At 42.8% G+C, this 20,119-nt stretch overlaps 2 protein-coding genes across 5 annotated transcripts in view; both read left to right on the top strand.

Moving 5' to 3' along the window:
- Positions 1-6,240, top strand: part of srrm3 (serine/arginine repetitive matrix 3) — a 69,354-nt gene extending 63,114 nt beyond the window's left edge. For 2 of the 4 annotated variants that reach the window (XM_047607397.1, XM_047607395.1), the window contains 4 exons: positions 1,585-1,880; positions 1,978-2,229; positions 2,325-2,450; positions 4,566-6,240. In XM_047607397.1, the coding sequence (XP_047463353.1) occupies positions 1,585-1,880; positions 1,978-2,229; positions 2,325-2,450; positions 4,566-4,839 (948 nt within the window). In that variant the 3' untranslated portion in view covers positions 4,840-6,240. Of the gene's footprint in view, positions 1-1,584; positions 1,881-1,977; positions 2,230-2,324; positions 2,451-3,756 lie in introns of all 4 variants that reach the window. The other 2 variants (XM_047607396.1, XM_047607398.1) reach the window with 2 other exon arrangements.
- Positions 6,241-8,278: 2,038 nt separating this feature from the next.
- Positions 8,279-12,436, top strand: hspb1 (heat shock protein, alpha-crystallin-related, 1). The gene is made up of 3 exons (XM_047607720.1): positions 8,279-8,761; positions 11,007-11,070; positions 11,651-12,436. Exons 1-3 carry the CDS (start codon positions 8,389-8,391, stop codon positions 11,802-11,804), a joined length of 591 nt encoding a protein of 196 aa, XP_047463676.1. The 5' UTR covers positions 8,279-8,388; the 3' UTR covers positions 11,805-12,436.
- Positions 12,437-20,119: the final 7,683 nt, after the last annotated feature.

The raw sequence follows: 20,119 nt of genomic DNA, 5'->3' as shown, positions 1-20,119 counted from the left end.
ACATTTACAGTTCTAGTGAGTATTTACCACACCAGGACAACATACCAGAGCTCGACTTCCTGGTAATGAAGGAACATTTATCACAACCTCTGTGAAATATGGCCTACTGTCTGTATTTGCTTTCGGACAGATGAATAAACTAGCATGCTATGATAATATGTTGTTTTTTGTGGGATTTGTTGACATTAAGAAAAATATATAATATTATATATATACTATTGCCTGCCATATCCTCTAACTCACTAAAGTAATTTTATAAAACGAGTAGATTCTAAGAGAAACCTCTCACCTTAAAATCCTGCCATGTTCTTATTGTTTTATCATTTAGATGCAGCTCCACTGATCTTTCACGGACTAAATTATTTATTGGGTTCTCAGTTAGTCAGTCCTCCCAAAAATACCATCTTATTGCCTTGAAATGTGGATGAACACAGGAAAATCTCAATAATAGCATAATCCTCACTGTTGCTACGTAGCAACAGCTCCCTGGAACTACATTAATGGAAACCTTTGCTATTATGAGAGCTCCAAGTAGTGTCCTATATCAAGGAACTCATGAGGACAAAGCTCTGTAAACATGTCAGACAGTAAAATAATGCATGTCCTCGTGGTAGATGCTACGTGGAAAGATAAAAGGTAAAGAAAATCCCTCCAACTCTCTCCAGCCAGTTGCTCTGTGATGTCTAGGAAGGTGACTGGCCCCAGAGGATTTACTCTCTGTGTGAGGGACTCCCTGCACATTGTGGTTTTCCTCTTTGCTTTTGAGTTCTTTTCTATTGATTTCCATGCATTGTCTCATGAGTCACTGGCAGGGAAGGGTTTTGTGTCTTTTTCTCTTGCATTTTGTGAATCTAATGATGCACTTATGTTGCCCCACTTTTCCCTTTTCTTCATACCTTACCTACTAAAGGAGGGAATACCACTTTATTGGTAAGTGGATGTTAACCAGAAGGGAGTTAAACAAGAGTAACCATTAAAAAAAAAATCAAAGAAAATGGGTCGCTGTTCACATCTCAGCAATTGTCTTCAGGAAAAAAAAATCCAGAAAGAGAAAATTGAGTAGCAGACGATTTGTTTTCTGATTCGATTGATTCAATAATTGTGATCTTTATTTTGTTCCTTCCATTTCTGTGATGTTCCGTCAAGTTGTCTTCTCTTTCTGTTTTGTTTCATTTTTTTTAACCATTACTAAAAGAAAAAAAAAAGAAGTCCTCTTTTTCTACTTTACACGATCTGTAGCTCTGTACTTTCTACCTCTGCTCTTAAACTTATTTGGTTCACATTTTTCTTTTCTTTTCCCTCTCTTTCTCCTCTTCCTAGTTTTTTTTGTTTGTTTTTGCAATTATGATTTCTTCAACTCATTATGGTTTTGCATGCCAAGTATTGCATGCGCTGCACCATAGAGGACTATCTATAAGCCATATGGAGAGAACCTAGACCTTTTTCTTTTAGATGTTTACCTTCTTTTGGCAAGTACACCGTAGCTCTCAATCACCAACCTGAAAAGACTCTGATGCTATTTTTGTCCTTTTTCTTTTTGTTTTCTTTTTTTTTTTCCTTTTGTTGGTCATCATTTCTCTACAGAAGCTCCGTGTGCTGACAACTAGCTCGGCAAGCATCCAGTCCACTCTGCTGAGAGAGCACAAGCTCCACAGCGCCCCCAGCAGGAGCCAAGCAGGACAGATGTGCGCTGCAGGAGAGGCTGGGAGTGTGGACGGCAGGGGCACAGGTGTGGGGAGCTCCGTAAACCAGACGTCGGGGAGGCGAGGGGGCCAGAGGGGTCAGAATAAGAACTCCCACTCCCCTGCTCACAGCAGCGACTCGGCCCACTCCCAGCACAACCACGCCCACAGAGGGAGGACCTCTCGTCACCAGAGAAAGTACGATTTGTCTCTTTGTGTCACTTGCTGTAGTTTGTGGCTTTTATCACTGCCTGGAGTTTCCGCTTTGCCACCCTCACACTTCATATTACCCCAGGACTAAAGGTGGCCACTCTTCCAAGCGTAACCGCCGCTCTAGTCGGGGCCAGGCACACCACCGGAGCCCATCAGCATCCCCGGGACGTCACTCACACGGGTCAGGCAGGAAGAACGAGGAAACTCGGAGCAAAGCCAACCTCAGACAGCGCAGCAGCTCCTGGAGCAGCGGCCGCTCATCCTCGCACTCCGCCTCCAGAGACAGAGGCCCCAGCAAGGCCAAGTCCCCACACAACAGACAGAACAACTCCAGGTGAGGCTCCGCTCTCTGACCCCCCCACCCCCACCCCACCTCATCTTTGAGCCTCTTGTCTTGTACGTCCTGATATCATGGTGTGTGTCTTGCAGAGAGAGGGACAGCGCTAACCGCTCTGACACCGACAGCCGAGCCCGCCGCCGCTCACGCAGCTACTCGCCCATCCGTAAGAGAAGAAGAGATTCCCCCAGCTTCATGGAGGCTCGCAGGATCACCAGGTAACTCCGCGAGAATGTAGAAAGTTAACGTATCCATATTTGTTCTCAATATGAAGCTCAGAATATTGCAGGAGTCTTGTTTCATGATCAGCCGTTACACATCTGGAATTTGCTGCACTTAATCATGACACATTTTAAAGTGTTACAATTAAAACATGTCCCATAATTTTGCAGCCCTGCACTCGAGATGGAGCAAAAGTTCTTTAATTCATTCTTTTATAGCTTGAAATTACAGCGATGACAAGCTGAGGGAATTCCTGCTAGGAATCTGTCTGTTTTATTTTATATCCCCTTTACACCTTTAGATTAATCTTTCTAATAAACGAGACACGATGCTGAGCTTTCTGTATTAATAGTGGACATCAGTGGATGTTACAGATGTTGTTAAAGTGCTTTCATCATTTTTTATTTCCTTTAGAGTCCTAATAGTTTGTAAAGGCTACATATTTATGCTGTCCCTTAATGCCACATGACGGGTAAAAAAAAAACTGTCCTCAGCTCTGAGTGGTGCCTGCAGTCTTCCTCTCAGGTGCCTGAGCCACCACGAGAGATGAGATATGTCGGTCTCTATTTTGCCTGAGAGGTGAAAAAAAATAATACTTAAAATCACTTGTTGTTTCTTTTCCTGAGCACACAGTGACAGCTGAAGCTGCACAGTAAGTAACTGGATTAATATTAATGTTCAGTTCCTGGAAAGAGAAAGAGAGAGAGAGGGAAAACAACAAACAGGCTTGCTGCTTTATACCCATGCAAATAAAAAGTGCAAAGAAAGAACCTCTTCAGTCTCCATACGTACATCAGGTTGAACAGTGCGGCTGTTTCCCCTGTGTTTCTGGAAGCTTAAGGTCTCTCTCCTGCTTTATATTTAACTGACTGATATGCTATTATCTATTAGTACCAGATTTGTATTGAATAAAATAGGAGAGGAAAAAGAAGTTGTCCTTAAAAGTAGATGTGGTTCCTCTTAGTAAAGTGATGTAGTTCAGAGATAAGTTATTTAATAGTAATGATTAATTTAATGTATGAAGTGAACAAAGTGCATCATTGGGCTAAAATAAGCTGCACTGAAACAATGTCTCTTTGAACTCTTTATGTATCATTTCTCAGTCTTAGTATCTTGCTTCCTTCTCACTTTTTAAACTTGTTTTTATATATATATACGTTTTTTTTTTGCAGACATGTGCGTAAGACTTGTGCTGGAAATGTATTTAGCGCACACAAGAACAGAGGAAGGAAGTGTTTCTGTGTCCTCTGCTGACATGGGTGAAATGTGTGTACCTTTTCATTTTCCACTCCCATCCTAAAGGTCCTGATTCCAAGACAACAGGATGCTGCTGAACTCATCTGCTGCAGGCTAGTTACCCTGGTAACAGTTGCTGTGCGGCAGGACCCTGCTAGTCTGACTCCTGAAGCGCGACTGAACAGCAAATCATCAGGAGTTCCTCTGAGTAAACCTGGCCTCCTCCTGTTTTTGTTTTTTTGTTTTCTACTTTCCGTCCTCTATGAGCTTCTTCATCTCCCCCCTGAAACTCACAACAACTCTAATGCTGCACTTTCTGCGGTTATGCACTAATGTTGTAACACAGGGAGGCAGAGATTAAAATGCTATCAAGGCTTATTTATGCGGGTGCCCCGTTATTGTGCAGACTGTGGACTCGCATACGTAAGACAAATGCTAAGGTGGAGTTATCTGCAGCGGTGCTGGAATAACAAGGTGAAGCACACTTTGTAGCAGCAGGGATACCTTGATAGCATTTATCTCTCTCCACACTGTTGACTCTTGATTTTCCTGGGTGTTGGCCTCCACTGAGAAGAAAGGGTTCTTTGGGAGCTAACAGCTAATTACTTTACAGGAAGCACTTCCAGGGTGGCTATTAACAAGGCAATCAAAGCTTAAGCTTCAACTAACAACATGCATTTTTCCGTGTGTGTATGCGTGAGTGTATAGAGAGTGTGTTTGAACAGCTTTCTCTAATCCACATAGCTGCTCTCTTTCAGATCCTGTACTGATCACACCACATTTATGACCTAACACAGATCTGCTGTCAGTCAACCAAATCTTAACACACCGCACGCCTGTATGTGGTCAAATATCTCACTGTCTGATCTCTCCAGCGCCAGGAAACGGCCGATCCCGTACTACCGGCCCAGCCCGTCATCGTCCAGCTACGACAGCAGCCCGTCGCGGTCCAGCCGCAGCCGCAGCCGCAGCTACAGCAGCTACAGCCGCAGCAGGAGTCACAGCCGGAGCCACAGCAGGAGCCGGAGCCGCAGCCGGAGCTGGAGCCGGAGCCGCAGCCAGAGCCGCAGCTGGAGCCGCAGCAGGAGCCGCTGCCGCAGCCACCACAGCTACTACAGCCGCAGCAGCTACGACAGCCCGGGCTTCTGAACGCAGCACGGGAAGGAAAACATAAACACGCGCGCTGGTTGAATTTACTGCACTCCGGTAAAGTCATCCCGCATCTCTCACAAGCCCTCTCAACGGTGGTGGTTGCACTGCTGTACAGTCCAGGGTCCAAACTCCTCCACCCTGAGCCATTCTGTCCGGACACAGAGCCTGGATCAAAGAGGAGAGGTGTATTTTGATATAGCACACAACTCTCAAATTGGCTGTCACTGTTCATGTCTTCACATATATAAGGTATTTGAGGAAAATGGGTTTTCAAATGTCAAAAATGAATTGGCTGAGCCCAAAGAACAAATCTCGCTGTATGTTAGCACTTTCTTTCTCATCTTCCACAAAGCAACCAAAAATAAATTAATTTAACAACTATAGATATATATATATATATATGTATGTGTATATATATATACTGTATAAATATATATGCTGAAAAGAGGAGCTGGGTAGGAGACAAAAAGAAGACCAACACGTCAAAGGAAAACAGCTTAGTGTACATTTCCCAGTCATCGTGAACTCCACCCCCCCCAAAGACTTCCATTTCATCGAAGCCCAGTGATCAACTGAATGAGAACAAAAGAGAAGTCCGCAGATGAATTAGGAAGCAAAAAACTTTTTTATGATTAAAACCGGTATTGTATAGGTTTGTCTGTATAGTTGTAAACTCTCTCTAAGTTCCGGCTTTGTAAACTATGCACTGTATATTCCATATAGTTTGAGGAGGTTTGTTTAGCATGATCATCAGGAGAGACTCGCTGCTCCGAAGAAGAGGACCAGATCGAAATGAAGGGTGCCAGGGTGAATCCGTGCCCCCTCTGACTGATTATGTATTATTTACTCTCTTCCCTGTTTAAATGATTATGTTCATTCTGCTAGCCCTGTATGTGTGCGTGTGTGTGTGTGCGCGTGTGTGTGTGTACCTCCTCTGCAAAGATCAGTGAGGTACTAATCTATGTGTACATGACTGAAGCCTGCATCTGGGGCTGCCGTGTGGAACTGTACAGGAAAACTGTCTGCAAAAATTCTCCATGCACTTCATTTGTGTTGACCTCAACTATTTATGAATTTACTGTATTTATTGGTTTATTTATTGGGTAATTTATTGTCTAGTTTATTTATTTGTCTTTTTCAACGTAAAGCAGTCGGATCATGCTTTGAAGAGGAGATTGCTGAATATGTATTTTTTTTTTTTTTCTTATGTACTGTACGTGTCCTGGGACCCAAGCAGTTTATTGTGGCGATGGCTTGAAACCATCATGGGTTCAGCAAGCAGTGTTTAAGAAGTCTGAGTTTGGCCAGTGGAACTGCATCTTTGTCCATATTTATTCCCATTATCGCTTCCTTGAGCCATTCTGTTGGTTCATTTTAATGCAGGCCATTGTGGCCTTGCCTGTATCAATGAACAACGGATCATCTCCTTATGTGGAGAGGACAGTCCATCATTCCACTCTACCGTATGTTTCCAGCCACTGCACACTTCAGTCCCTTTGTATAATTGGCCATACGACAGCACACTTCTATCAGAAGTGCCCTGGTTAGCTTCTGGTTAGAGCCGTGACAGCGCCAGGGTCTGTCTGCAGCTTCAGCCGGACGAACAACAAACAGGCGATCCTGTCAGGGATCACCCTAAGTCTTCCTTACCATTCGTCCAGTCTCACCCCACTCATACAGTGTTGCAATCCCAGTGTAACCAGTCTTATGATACTCTGCAAACCTGATCATTTACTCCAAGTATAGCATTGCCCCTTTGGTTTAGACCCTTCTTTGTATTGTACAAGTTATTATACCTGACAATAAACAGAAACAAATGGGGAAATAATCAAACTTTCGTCTTTTCTCCTTCTGTCTTACATCAGGAGCAGTGAAGTGATTCCTTGCAGGTGTTGTTTGTGTGTGTGTTTTCCTACAGGTGGTGCTGATGAGAAACTTCCGGTACCGGTTGCTGCACATGACGAAAACTTGAAACCCGCTCAAAAATGAGCTAGAATGTTCTCCAGCTATAACAACTGCTTAAGCCTCCAGTCCAGTCCAACCAGTGCCGAGGGATGATGTGGTCTATTTTAGAGACAGACACCACATCAATAACATTGTGCTGCACAGTACAGCGTGTCATTGAGGTTGACTAAGACCTGAGCCAAACTAAAACTTATGAATAATGAATTTGATTCATCAGCAGACATTTTGACTTGTCACAGGAAACGCACAGGTGAAAACACACCTTTTTAATCATGCGTCAGTTCTACCAGTATCCTAGTAGAACTTCTCCTCGGTTTGGTACATTTATTTACCACCTGCTAATGTTTCAAGTACATTGCTAGTAGTGTTTTTGTAGACGCATATTCACAGTCACAATCTTCCCTCAGTAATCTGTTTGTCTAACCCTAACCCTAACTCTTTCAGTCAAAGCTGTGGTTGAATACTCTCGGCTGCGTCCATGGAACCAGCCAATCTGCTCACAACACATACCAGGTAATACACGAAGAACACACTTTTTCCAAATTTGTCCCCATGCAGTCTGTTTTCATGAGCTTTAGTGTTCCAGAGGGAGGCTGTGTGTATAACTGTGTGTATAACCAATCATAAATAATCTTTTGGGTTATAGGAAGGTGGCATCCTGATTGTAAAAACAAACCTTAACTCAGCACTGGAACTGCTTGTCAGTTTTATGCAATATTTAATTCCATACATAACATCCAGACTGAAGTGAACAGTGAGACTGAACCTCCCCGCTGTCTTTATATGTAGATTCTAAAGGTGCAAGACGACAGGGTGTTTTTCAGCTGAACATCTTAAGTGAGTGCCAGGGAGACGGTGATGGGAGTATGTGAGTGGTGTACAATAAAAGCTGTCAGAAACTCCAAGACACCAGAGCTTATTAATATCCGGTTTGTGATGTTAAGACCATGGGAGTTGGGGTGGGGAGCCAACAAATATATAACTGATCTGATAACAGCCTGTTGTAAATATTATGAACGTGTCTCTCCGCTTCTTACAAGTATCAGTTTAATTAGTATAGAAGTGTTCACACATAAAATCAACTTGTTCTTGAAGTTTTTTTGTTTTTTTCTTGAAGTTGATGACAACATGTCCATGCTTGTGCTGTGTGTCACCATCATCTACACTGATAGAAATAGCATATTAGTCTGTATGTGCTCAGCAGACTGACAGCAGCCTCCCAGATTGTTCTGGCTGTTTTGGACGCACAGAGCAGGAGGCGGGGGATTACAAATCACATGGGGGAGGAGGGGTTAACAGTGCACTAGGCAGCTGTTTCTGGGGACGGCCCTCATGTTGGATGCCATTCGAGTGCTACCTCCTCCACAAATAGATATTCGAGCACTTTCCATAAGCATTTCGGGGGTGTGAACTCAGGGGGCTTGAGTCAGAAGGGAGGGCTCCGTTGACAAGGGTGGTGTCAGCGTGTATAAAAGCTCAAGCTCAAGTCGAGAAGGCAGACAGAACGCAAGGAGAATATTATCACAGAGGCCAAAGGGCTCTTCATCAGCACACAGCAGCGATCCTCTTCCACCAGTGGTCATGGCCGAGAGACGTATTCCTTTCACCCTGCTCCGCACCCCGAGCTGGGACCCATTCCGTGACTGGCACCAGAGCAGCCGCATATTTGACCAGACCTTCGGCATGCCGGCCATGCCAGAGGACTTGCCAGCATTCCCCTGCACGCACTGGCCGGGCTACCTGAGGCCCTCCATCATGACTCCGGAAATGGGGGCCTTGATGTACCCCAACCCCATCATGGCCCATCAGGCTCGGGCGCTGTCCCGCCAGATGAGCAGCGGCATTTCGGAGATCAAGCAGACCCAGGACACCTGGAAGGTGTCCCTGGATGTCAACCACTTCTCGCCCGAGGAGCTGGTGGTGAAGACCAAGGATGGTGTGGTGGAAATCTCTGGTGAGCAGTGTTTTCACAGTTGACGACTGAATGGTGTTTTGTATAACCTTAAAGAACAAAGCTTGGGCATTGTTTTCCCTCACATAGTTGGAATGGGCTACTCCATCTAGTAACACTAATATGGCTGTATGCACGACAGATACTGTAAGGTCAGAAATCTCACTTGCTCTCTGTAAGTGCTTCTCTTTCTTATGTCAAACAAAAACTGAAACAAGGCCAAACAAAAATACAGATGACAAAAAGGAAGGAAACCTTTTTGTTTTGTTGCTGGGTCAATCACAAGGCAGATGCATTGCTGCAGAGTTACATAACATCTTGAGACAATGCACTGTGTTCCGGGACACGGGAGGGTGGAGGAGTTTGGCTACAAGCCCGCTAGACGCAACACAACACTCAGTTCACCACATGAGAGTCGACTCTTAGATCAGAGATGAACACAGAGTAAAAACAGTTTCACCTCTCAGCTTTGAAATGTTTTCTCTGTCCACCCTAGCTCATGGAGGACCAAAGCAAACCCAAAGAAAGTGTCTAATGGATCATAAAATAGCTCAGCTCTCTCAAGGCTTGTGCGCCCTTTTTCTCTGAGCAAGTGTCAGCCTCTCTGCCATTTCACAGAGAATCACACTCTCAGAGCAGAGGATTTAGCCATGACTCACCCGCTACGTGTGCTGCTTTAAAAGGACTGTTGGATCTTGTCCAGGGAAAGGGTACAGAGCCCCAGTGTGTCCAATATCTCTGGGACTGGACCTCGTCAGAAACAGAGATAAACAAAGTCCAAGTGGGATTTACCAGTTCATGTTTTATATACCACTTGGTATGCTTGCAGATTATTTCAGTGGCTTACTGGAGAATTTCGTACGTGCGCTGAAGTGCAGCCTCTCCTCAGTCATCATCATGCTCAGAACTAATGGCCCTTCATGTAGCAGTAGAAATAGTAGCTACTCGGTTCACTAGCATTTTGGTGCTATTGGGGTAGGGGACGGCACCATGGGGATAGTGACCTTCATTAGCCTGTTGTCACAACAAACATGCGACTGTATTTAGAACCAGAAACAAGGACAGTGTCTCAACATCATAGCCAGGCATCTGAGGGATGAATGGCTGAGTCTGGTGAGGATATTATGTTCTTGCTGTGGATACACGGACACCAGTGGGACAAAAAAAAACAAAAAAAAAACACTGTAGTCATAATACTGTACAAAGTATCTAGAATTACTATTACATAGTGAAATGGTAAACAAACATGCCATAGCATTTTAGGAAATACTTTCCCTTTTTTATATACTTAAAGATTCTAAAATTAGGCTAAATATTGAACCTAGCAACATTCTTCAAGCACCTTCGATTATAAAAATGTACAAAAACCTAACTACATGATAGAGGAACTAGCACACAGGGCAGTCTACCAATCTATTTTTCGGCACAATGAAATTCTAAGCATCTACAAGGTGAGGACAGCCCTTGACCCCTGGTCTCACAGAATTTCTAAGCTAAGCTAACCGTCCCGTAACTCTACAGTTAGCTTGGCCAACACACAGACACCACTGTGCTATAATCTGCACTTTTAGTGAGAAAATAAACATGACCACTGGTCTAACGCCATGCTGTATGCGTACCAGTAAAGCTATGCCAAGCCAGCTCTTGGTTTAGCATAGCTTGAAGAATGGAAGTGGCTAAACTAGCACTGTCACAAAAGCAGCGACATGTCGACGCCTTTATGCTGAGGCTATTACTTAATTAGCAAGAAATAACATATTTTAAGGGAAAGTATCCGGTGTGGTTACAAACAAATTTTGTACCACCTTTGTACTACGCTAGCTAAAACCAGCTTTTTCTCTTGTGATGGCTGGAAAGCCCCAGGTGTGACTACTGCTCATAACGTCCTAGTGTACCGGTTGATCACAACAAAGGGCCAGCATGCAGTGCCGGGAACCCTGCCTCACCTAAGTGGAACAATCTTTTGTTGCTGTTCTGAATCACTACACCTGTGCTTTTGCCGCTGCTCTGAAAATGATTTACACTGTCACGCCGGCTCAATGAAATGCATCAGAACTAACAATACTTACATCTGTTCTTTTCACTACAGACAAGACAAAATGAAGATGTCCTGGTGAGATCAAGGTTGAAATGTAACCTTGGGCACAGGATTAGTGCATCATAATGTACTTTATAGATAGAACTCCTTAAAGTGAAGGTATCTTTGAGACTCCGCATTTAAGTAAACGCAAGATGTCTGTGTCCACAGGGAAGCACGAGGAGAGGAAGGATGAGCACGGTTTTGTGTCCAGATGCTTCACCAGGAAATACACGTAAGTGCTGTTGCTCATTAACTATCATTAATTATCATTTATAAGAGCATTAATTTTTATTCACACAAGGTTTTTTTCCTGATCACCAAAACTCAATTAATAAAATGACAATTGAATGATTTTACAATATTCAAAAAACAAACAAACAAAAAACACTTCAAAACTGCCCAGTTTTGAAGTGAAGGAAATGTATTCCCCTGGGTGGGCGGGGATTCCTGTGATTTTCTCGTCACAGTCCGACTGCTGTGAACCCCTTTAGGTTTGGGTCTGCCTGTCCTGTAGAGGGCTCGTTGCTGCTGATAACTGAATTTCATGCTCTGAAAAGCAGCGGCAGCCTCCTAGCGCCCGTCCCCTCTCTGTCGGAGATTGTAGCTTCACAGGGCTCTGCTGCCATCCAGGGGCCGTGATGCTGAGAGGACAACATGAGCTGGCCGTTGATCAGATTTTACCTCAGTGTGATTCGAGCCTTGATGTTTGAGTCTTTGTTTAAAGCAGTGGTGGTTAAAGCCTTTTATTTTTGTCAAGGCACGAGCTCTTTCTTAGGATAATAACCTCCTTGCGTCTCCTTGCTCCCTTCCAGCCTCCCCTCCATAGCCAACATTGAGAAGGTGACTTCCTCCCTGTCTCCTGAGGGGGTACTGACCGTGGAGGCTCCTTTGAACAGGCCGGCCATCGAGTCCTCAGAGACCACAATACCTGTCAACGTGGACAAAGGTGAAGTGGTGAAGAAGTAGGAAGGAAAGCAGTGCGGCGTCTTCCACTCACCCACCAACACTCGCGCACACACATACATATTCAAACACTTTTTCTACAATCTGCTTCTAGAAAGGTGAGACGGCAGCTTATCGCTCCTCTTATACCAGGCTTGTTCAGGTGCGAGGCAGACGAAAGCGTGGGATTGCCCTCGCTCTCCTCTCTCCACTCCATCTCTGGTAATGAGCCAACCCCAGCTGAGTGCACTGTGCAAACACATCTGCAGCAGTACCATATGCCTGCTCTTTGTGCCGTAATTACACTCTTCATCTGAATATGGGAAATTTCAGCTTAGCCTCGCTCACAGCTTCTTGTATCTATCTCTCGCGTACACACATACATGTTTCTCTTTTCTACTGAGTAAATCCCCTTCACGCTGCCTCTTTGGATACGTTCAAGGCAACAGCGAAGCGGACTGTGAGAGCAGTGATCTTGTAAATTAAGGAACTAAGATCCCAAGAGAGTGTGAACACCACCACTCTAAGTACAGAATGATGCTTGTTAACCATTGCACTGGGGTCTCCCTGGATTAGAAAGTGAGTGACTGGTTTCATCTGCAGTGGTCTTTGGAAACTATGCAGTCATGCAAATAGAGAATAAAGAACACACAGCATCTTGAGTCTCTTCTTTTCTGTTGCAAACTGTGCTGTTTATGTGTATGATGGTGACGTACAATCGGTGGTCTTCCTGCAAGTGGCGTTCTAAAGCAGCCACTCTGAGCTTTACGCGTTATATGTCAATAAACAGGAAGGTAGTTACGAAATGGAAAAGCTAAGCATCTTAATGTGGCAGTATCTTATGCTAAATTATTCATCTGATGGTCGTCCATGCAAAGGAGAGCAAGCGGAACATGTTCAGCCCCCGTGAGTGATGCAGGCAGCTCATTCTCAGCGAGATGTTGCCTTTAACACTCTGACATTTTAACAATGGCGCCCTCCATCAGGCTGTCTGATCCCTACACAGTCCCACAGTGGAGGAGGTTTCATTAAGACCAAACCACGGTGACTAAAACATTTCTTAGACTTTGTGTCCTTTAATTACAGCACCCCGCATTAAGTCAGTGAATATAAAAATTTACATTGAAAAGAGTTAACATATTCATTACAAGCCTGCACATAATGATCTAATGAAATTCAGTTGTAATGTGTGAATCTAAATATCTGAAGTGACCTTCCGCAGACAGGAATGGTTCCTGGTTGACTGCTGGGTGGGTCCGCACCTCATAAGCTAAGAGAAAAATTGATAAGGCGGTTGATATATGTGGTGGGTGTCATATGGACCGAGAGAAACAGAGCCGCCTCCTCGGCTCTGCCTCCGCACTGAAATGTGTCATAACTCCCAAATTGCATAATTCCATCATACAGAATGTCTCTAATGAATTATTCATACCCAGATAGATACTGTGCATAATTGATGGAGATTTGCTCTCAACTCCTGACTGAACAAGGTTGTTTAAAACAATTGCACCAGGCTCGGATGCTACTGGGAGAATGAAAACACTGTAGTGTCTGCTGCCACTAAAAGGTCTTTCAGTGCATGATACTGGAAGTATAATAAATAATTATTGTAACTTAATCTATGGCTTTGTTTAACCCTTTATAGGACACAAGAGGACTTTTTTTTTACACAGGTGACGAAGTTTAAAATGTGTGTCAAATGTACCATATATGGTTCCTTGCCCCATTGACGGTTAAGCATCCCATGCAATATGGTTGTAGTGTCAACAACAACTGGATGGATTGTGGTGGAGTTTTGTACAAGTATTCAAGATTCTGGGGAGGATCCAGCCCACTATAGAAGCATTGGTTCCCAGTTGATGAATCCTCAAGGCTGCTGACTTGTCTTCTATTGCCAAGATGAGACTGACTTAGTGTTCTTCATGGCTATAAGATGGTACATACATAATTAAAGTTGCAAATGCTTTGCATCCAGCACCACCATCAGGTCAAGTGTTTATTATAGGTACCTCACCTTTAAAACCAGTGATGTTCTCAGCAGTCGCACCTAGACCTTGTGCTAAGTGTATGTTACGCTTAGCTAACACGGCAAAATACTGTATGTCTAATGCTATACGTGTTAGCTAAAGATTAGTTAGCATTGTTATCAAGTGGGACTGAGATGCAGAATAATCTTCCTAGTCTTTACTGCAGAGACAGCCTTAAAGTCTGAAACGGATTGTTTAACTGCTTTAAGCTAACATGTTTGCAGTGGTCAGGCTAATTGTAAACTAATGTAGCATTCCAGAGGTGGAACCAGCCATGGAGAGTATGTGTTACAAGTCGTAAACCATTCATTCATTTTGTTCAAAACTGATGTTATGTTTATCACAGATTGGAATAACTTCTGCACAAACATAATAGCAGCATAAATGTGAATCTTAAATTTTTTATGACACATCCTGCCGTACAGTACAGCGCATAACAGTGCACAGTGCCATAATACAGCTGTAATGTCCTTTTCAAAGGTATGACATGCTTGTTTTTTTTTGTTTTTTTAAGAAAACAGTATGTCTGTGTCTATGCAGTTTTACAGCATCACACTGGAGCATGGCTGAAATTTTACAGGAGCTCTGATTTATTTCACTGTCACAATCCCTTTGTCAGATCATTAAGTCATCAAACTAGAGACGCTGCTCATACTGTGAAACATTACAGTGTCTTTAGCAGGGCTGTCAAAATTAGCGCGTAAACACGGATTAATCCATCATCATGATTAATCTGATTAAGTATTTCAACACATTAACCCATCTGCAGCGAAGAAGGATTCTGAACATCTCTGGAAATGTATTTTGGACAGTTTGTCCAAGTAGGGTTACTGTCATGCATGCACAAATGGGCAGTTGATCCTGTTGTGACAGGGAGCAGAATAAAGATGCATCTTGGTCCTCCTCATGGGAAATTTGAGGACAAAAAAAAACAAGACGGAACAGTCGACCAACATGAAGCATACCTTGGTCTGGGATTCTGCTAGCACTTGTGCTAATGTGTCGCTCAGTTTGAGACAAACCAAGACAAAGACAAGCTGGCAATGTTAGCTTGCAAATATCTGGCCACTCCTGCAACCACTGTTCTGTATGAGAGACTGTTTTCAGTTGCCGACAACACTGTAAATACAAAGCGTCAGCTCTCCTCTCAGTTTACTTAGTAGCTGCTGAAAGATGAATAACAGGGACACATTAATGTGGAGAAATGTTTGTTTAAAAAAAGAGACGAAAAGTTGTCGAGCTGTTTGAAGTTGCTTGGTTGAAACTGTTGATGGTGTTTAATAAACACGTTAAGTGCAGATATATTCCCTTCTTTCTTGAGTTTGTTTGCTGAAGCGAAATTAAACACGATTAACATAGATTAAAAATTAACGATTATCTTGATTAATCGTAATTAATCCACAGCAACCCTGTGATTAATCTGAATTAAATGTTTGACAAGACTAGTTTTTAGATTACGTATTTAGACTCATTATATAAGTAGAGTTAACTGGATCAGAGGCAGCCATCAGCTCCTATAGTCCGTAATCAACTCCTGTAATCAATACACTGTACAGCTGCCTGAATGGATGCACGAGATTTCTTTTTTTAATGGTCGCCTCTTTACATTTATTCGTCAAATCAAGTGGAAGCTGCAGTAACCCAGCTGGTGACGTACAGAGTGGCTGCTTGTTTTCATCATTTCTTTTTCTTCCCTCCTGTCAACCTCCAGTCATTCATGTTGCGTGCCAGCCCACTAATGCACATACTAACTCTACTCTTGACTCCAAAGCTGCAGGGGAGATCTATTTATAGAGCGCTCTGCTATGTACTGAGCCTCCAGCATGTTGTATGGTTACACAGGGTAGACAGCGGACATGAACTGGTGAGGTTTTTTTCTTTCTAGGGGTCCAGACCTGTAGTGACTAACAGGCTGCTCATCAGCTGTCACTGGTTTGACTTCAGTTATTTCTAATGCATTTGGTTATGCGAGTAACAGATGTCAATGTTCTGACCACCATAGTCAACATATTCGCATTTGTACTGTGTGTACGCAGTGCCTTGTGTAGTCAGTCCCTGAACATGCTATTCTGTGAGCTTCAGAAGCTGTTTTTGAAAGCCGATCAGACACTGACTTAAGGACAAGGCAGCAGTCTCTAAACCACTTAGCATTTCAATTTTTCCTCTTCCATGAGTCACCATTTCCTTCCAGTTTAATGTAGACCTAAATTATTCATGCCAACCCCATCAGTCCAGGAGCTATCCAGTCCTTAAACCAGGGAAGTGCCTCGTATGAGGAGCTGTTAGCAACCACACAGCTGATTGGACTCTTCTCTACATCCTCCATGTGCCCGGGCTGACAGAATGGAGAGAAAGGGCTTTTTCAAGGCACGTATGATCTTGAAGTGCATTCTCACAAAAGGTACACTAAAGTTTATATTTTTATGATTTTTTATATGGTAAGTATGTCTATAATGTATTATTATAATGTCTATAATTATAGAAAACAGATGTTTGGTCTTCCAATCTTAATAATCCTGTCTTCTGTCTGTCTGTATGTTTTATTTTGCCACTACAACCTGCCCTGATGTCCCACCTGTATAATCAACAGATCTTCTCCGCCTCCCTACTCAGCTGCTCCCACTTACTTCATTATTCCTCTGCTTGTTCCTCCACTCACCATTTGTCACTGATTTTAACACGTTTCCATGGAACTCAACATTGCATTGCTGCCTTCTCTGACCCTGCCTGAATCGTGGACTTTCCTGATTTTTGCCTGCTCCTTCTTCCTGGTGTTGTGCACCTTGTTAGATTTTTTTTTTCTTCATCCAAGTAAGCTTGAGGTCACTCTGGTTTTGTATTGTTCTTTTTGGTCAGTTGACTGAGCATATCATCCCCACTTTTCCCCGGTCATAGTTCTTGTAGCTCTAGCTGTAATTCATGCAGTTCCCGGGTTAGTAATTCAGAGAAAATGCAAAATTATCACTGAGATAGCTGAGATGCTATCTGCTATCCTTAGATGTATGAAGCTCTTCAATCTTGTGGAATTCTCGTGTCAGATCAGAGCAGGACTCCAGTCGGACTAAGAAGCAGAATAATCTTTCTACTCTTCACTGTGGAGATAGCTTCAAGGTCTAAAACTGTTTAACCGCTTTAAGCTAACATGCAGAAGTGGAGCCCATGGAGAAGAAGTGGAGCCCATGGAGAGTACATGTAACAAGACATAAACCATCAAATAAGTGGCAGTGTTGTGTATGCGGTTTATATTTAATCAAAAATCTTGTGTGATGGTTAATATATGATCTAGTGTATACGTTTCTTTGCTTAAGGTCAGAAAATTCAACACAACCTACAACCTTCAACCTTGAATACCACACACTCCAATGTTTTCCATGTTAATCTTAATTTAGCACAGTTGGCAATGCTGTTTTTCGCCTGTCTGTAGAAACACTGATAACTCTAACACAGTTAAGTGTAGTATTCCAACAACCATGGTGTTGAAACACTATCACCCTCTGCCTGTATACTAATTGTATATGACACGTTGGACTTAAATTATTCCCTATCAACAAAGACATAGCTGGCCTTCTGTACTACTTTCAGTATGCAACCTTTCACCTGTGAAATGGTTTCACAGTGATGACTGATAGTGAAGTCACTGACATATTTGACACCTTGAAACAATTACTATTTCATGACTGACATTGCTCAATGCGCCACGTTCATTGATAAGGCCTGTGTGCTGATATGATATTGGGCATATGGACCAAAGTCCAGCGCAGATAAACGTGAAACAACAGTGACAGCTGGGGATCAGAGCAGGATGCACAGCAGGGCTTGGCAGCAGCAAAGTATTCTCACAAAGATCAGGGATTTTACTTGGCAGCTTCTAACACAAATAATCTTCTAACCAATTACAGATGTACATTAGTTTTTTCGTCTTTTGAATAGTGCTCATCATTGGTGGAATTGGCTTTGGACTGGTGTAACTTGTTTATGGACAAGAACAAGACATAAATACTAAAATATGTGTTCTCTGATTTCTCAGTATTTGAGATAAACCGCATCCGTTCCCAGAGACAAACTGTACGAGAACCAGGTTATTGCTCAGCTACTCTGACCTGACACAACTGCGGGTCAGGTTAAAGTTTGACTGTGTAAATCATTAGGATCTAAAGAAAAGTGTATCAACGCCTATATCTGACCCAACAACACTAAATAACATGTAATGCTTTACTTCTAATAACCATTACTGCAGGAGCCAATGGCTGATGACTGATTTCTACCAAAGGAGTGATTGCTTTGCCTCTGAGCAGCGCTCTGATGGGAGCAGGTGGTGTTTTTTATTTTTTGTTTTCCTTAGCAACAGCTCAGGATTGTGCTTGGTTTTGATTGCCTTCTGACCACTTAGCGTTCACCAGCTGTTTCCAATAATTACCTCTCCCACTGTGCCTAAAGATGTTCATTTGACAAATTGCTGCTCTTGATTGACACCAGCTACCAGAGTTTCCAGCACAGTCATTACTGGATTAATGAGGTGTAAGTATTTGCTCAGAGAATGAAAGTGCTATTTGAGCGCACTTAGCTGCATTGGCGTTTAAGTACTTAATTTAAGAAAATGTTACACTGAAAGATTTGAAGCCAACAGTGAAAGCAGCAGTGAGCTGTCGGCGGGCAGCCTTGGTCCAGATGGTGATTGATGGGAGTAATTCTGTCCTTAGTTTTCTCAGTGTCGTAAAGATGGTGTGAATGGGAATTACCATTGCTCAAGCGAGAGCTGTCGAGACTACTTCCACAGTAATCAAGACGTTGAATATAGTCCCATAATGAGGAAGCTAAACCATTAATTGTGTGGGATGATCTGCACTAAATCTGACTTTGCTGCACATTTAATTGTGATACAAATGTTGGTTGTGTATGAAATTCATGATCCCCGAGGATGAAGCCTACAGAACATTTCCTCTAGTGCCACCACAAGCTAAAAGAAATTGTAGTTTTGATTGACATATCTCAAAGTTGCCGTGCAAAGCTGTTATTCACATTGCCCTTGGTCTCGGCAGTATTCGTATTTTATGCAGCATGTTAGCAAATGTTGACATGGCCAGGTCACAAACTAAGGCAGGGGACGTGGCTAATATACATGCTAAAGGTAAGCATTCTAGAATTGGTATTGTTAGCATGTTAGCATTACGACATGTTGCGCAAAGCGGTGCTGTGTCAGATGCGACAGCTAGCTATGCGGCGCTGGTTTGTTCGCATTGTTCTCTAATTACGCCATTAAACGTTAGTTGGCGACAAACGGAGAACTTTCTGTGCTTTTGTTCGTCCACTGACGTGAACAAGGAAATTAATTTCGGACCAACCACTGACAACTGTGGACGCTGAAATGTCAGAATTTACAGAGGATACATGGTAATGTAGTCATAGTCCCAACAACCTGACACTTTTACGCATATGCAATTCCTAAGCTAACTTATTTGTTAGCTTGCTAAACTGTTAGCCCAGCTGTCTCTTAGATATCAAGCAAGGACTGTTCTGCCTCATTAGGCTAATGTCAAGTATTATTTTAACGCGTGCGGTCCCTTTAGCGGCGGCACTGTTACAACCTCGGTGTGTGTGTGTGTAATAAGTTAACCAGAAACCAGTGCATTCTAAGGAATTTGAGGTAAAAAATTGGAAAACAACTTTTGTTTTGTTCTCCGTGAAACTAAAGTTGGCTAATATTCATCTACCATTTACTTTTAGTGATTTGAATTTCATTTCCGGTATTTAAAATACTTTTATCTGTTTGCCCTTTACCTTGTTTGGTTACAGGATTGAATGGACACATTTCCTTTTGGGTGCAACTTCTTGGGGACAGGGATGATGCAGGATGTCTTCCACTGCAGCAGTGAGTAACAAAATATGTAAGGCTAGCAACGAATTCACCCTGAAACAAACATGGGAAAATGAGACGCCTTAAAAAGGTTAGCTATGATGAGGCTAGATGAGGTAAGTATTTAATATTATTAAAGATAGAACTGCCTTTATGCATTACACCTCCTGTTTGCATGCTGTATTTTTTAGGTGCTCATGTACAATATAATTTACAAATGTAATATTGGAACTTTTGAGTTAATTAACACTCTAAAAAGGAGCAATGTTTTTCCCCTAAAACAAGTAGAAGTCTGCATGCAGGATGCAGACTAAACAGAGGACCTGTGACCAGATGTGGCACCAGGCGTTAAAAAAAAAAGGAAAAAAAGATCTAAACAGCATTACATGTATGCATCGCAAGCCAGTACATCTCCTTTTTGTCCCCCTTACCAAGAACTGCATGTCACCATAGCGATG

Source organism: Mugil cephalus, chromosome 15, assembly GCF_022458985.1.
Source record: "Mugil cephalus isolate CIBA_MC_2020 chromosome 15, CIBA_Mcephalus_1.1, whole genome shotgun sequence".
NCBI classification, from domain to species: Eukaryota; Metazoa; Chordata; class Actinopteri; order Mugiliformes; family Mugilidae; genus Mugil; species Mugil cephalus.
Note: the sequence above shows the minus strand (reverse complement) of the source record. Positions and strands in the feature narration are given on the sequence as shown.

What these genes read in the sequence shown, in the direction of transcription:
- hspb1 (XM_047607720.1), top strand. Translation starts at nt 8,389, where the DNA reads ATGGCCGAGAGACGTATTCCTTTCACCCTGCTCCGCACCCCGAGCTGG. An exon ending in TGGTGTGGTGGAAATCTCTG is followed by an intron (nt 8,762 to 11,006) that starts GTGAGCAGTGTT and finishes CTGTGTCCACAG; the next exon opens with GGAAGCACGAGGAGAGGAAG. An exon ending in TGCTTCACCAGGAAATACAC is followed by an intron (nt 11,071 to 11,650) that starts GTAAGTGCTGTT and finishes GCTCCCTTCCAG; the next exon opens with CCTCCCCTCCATAGCCAACA.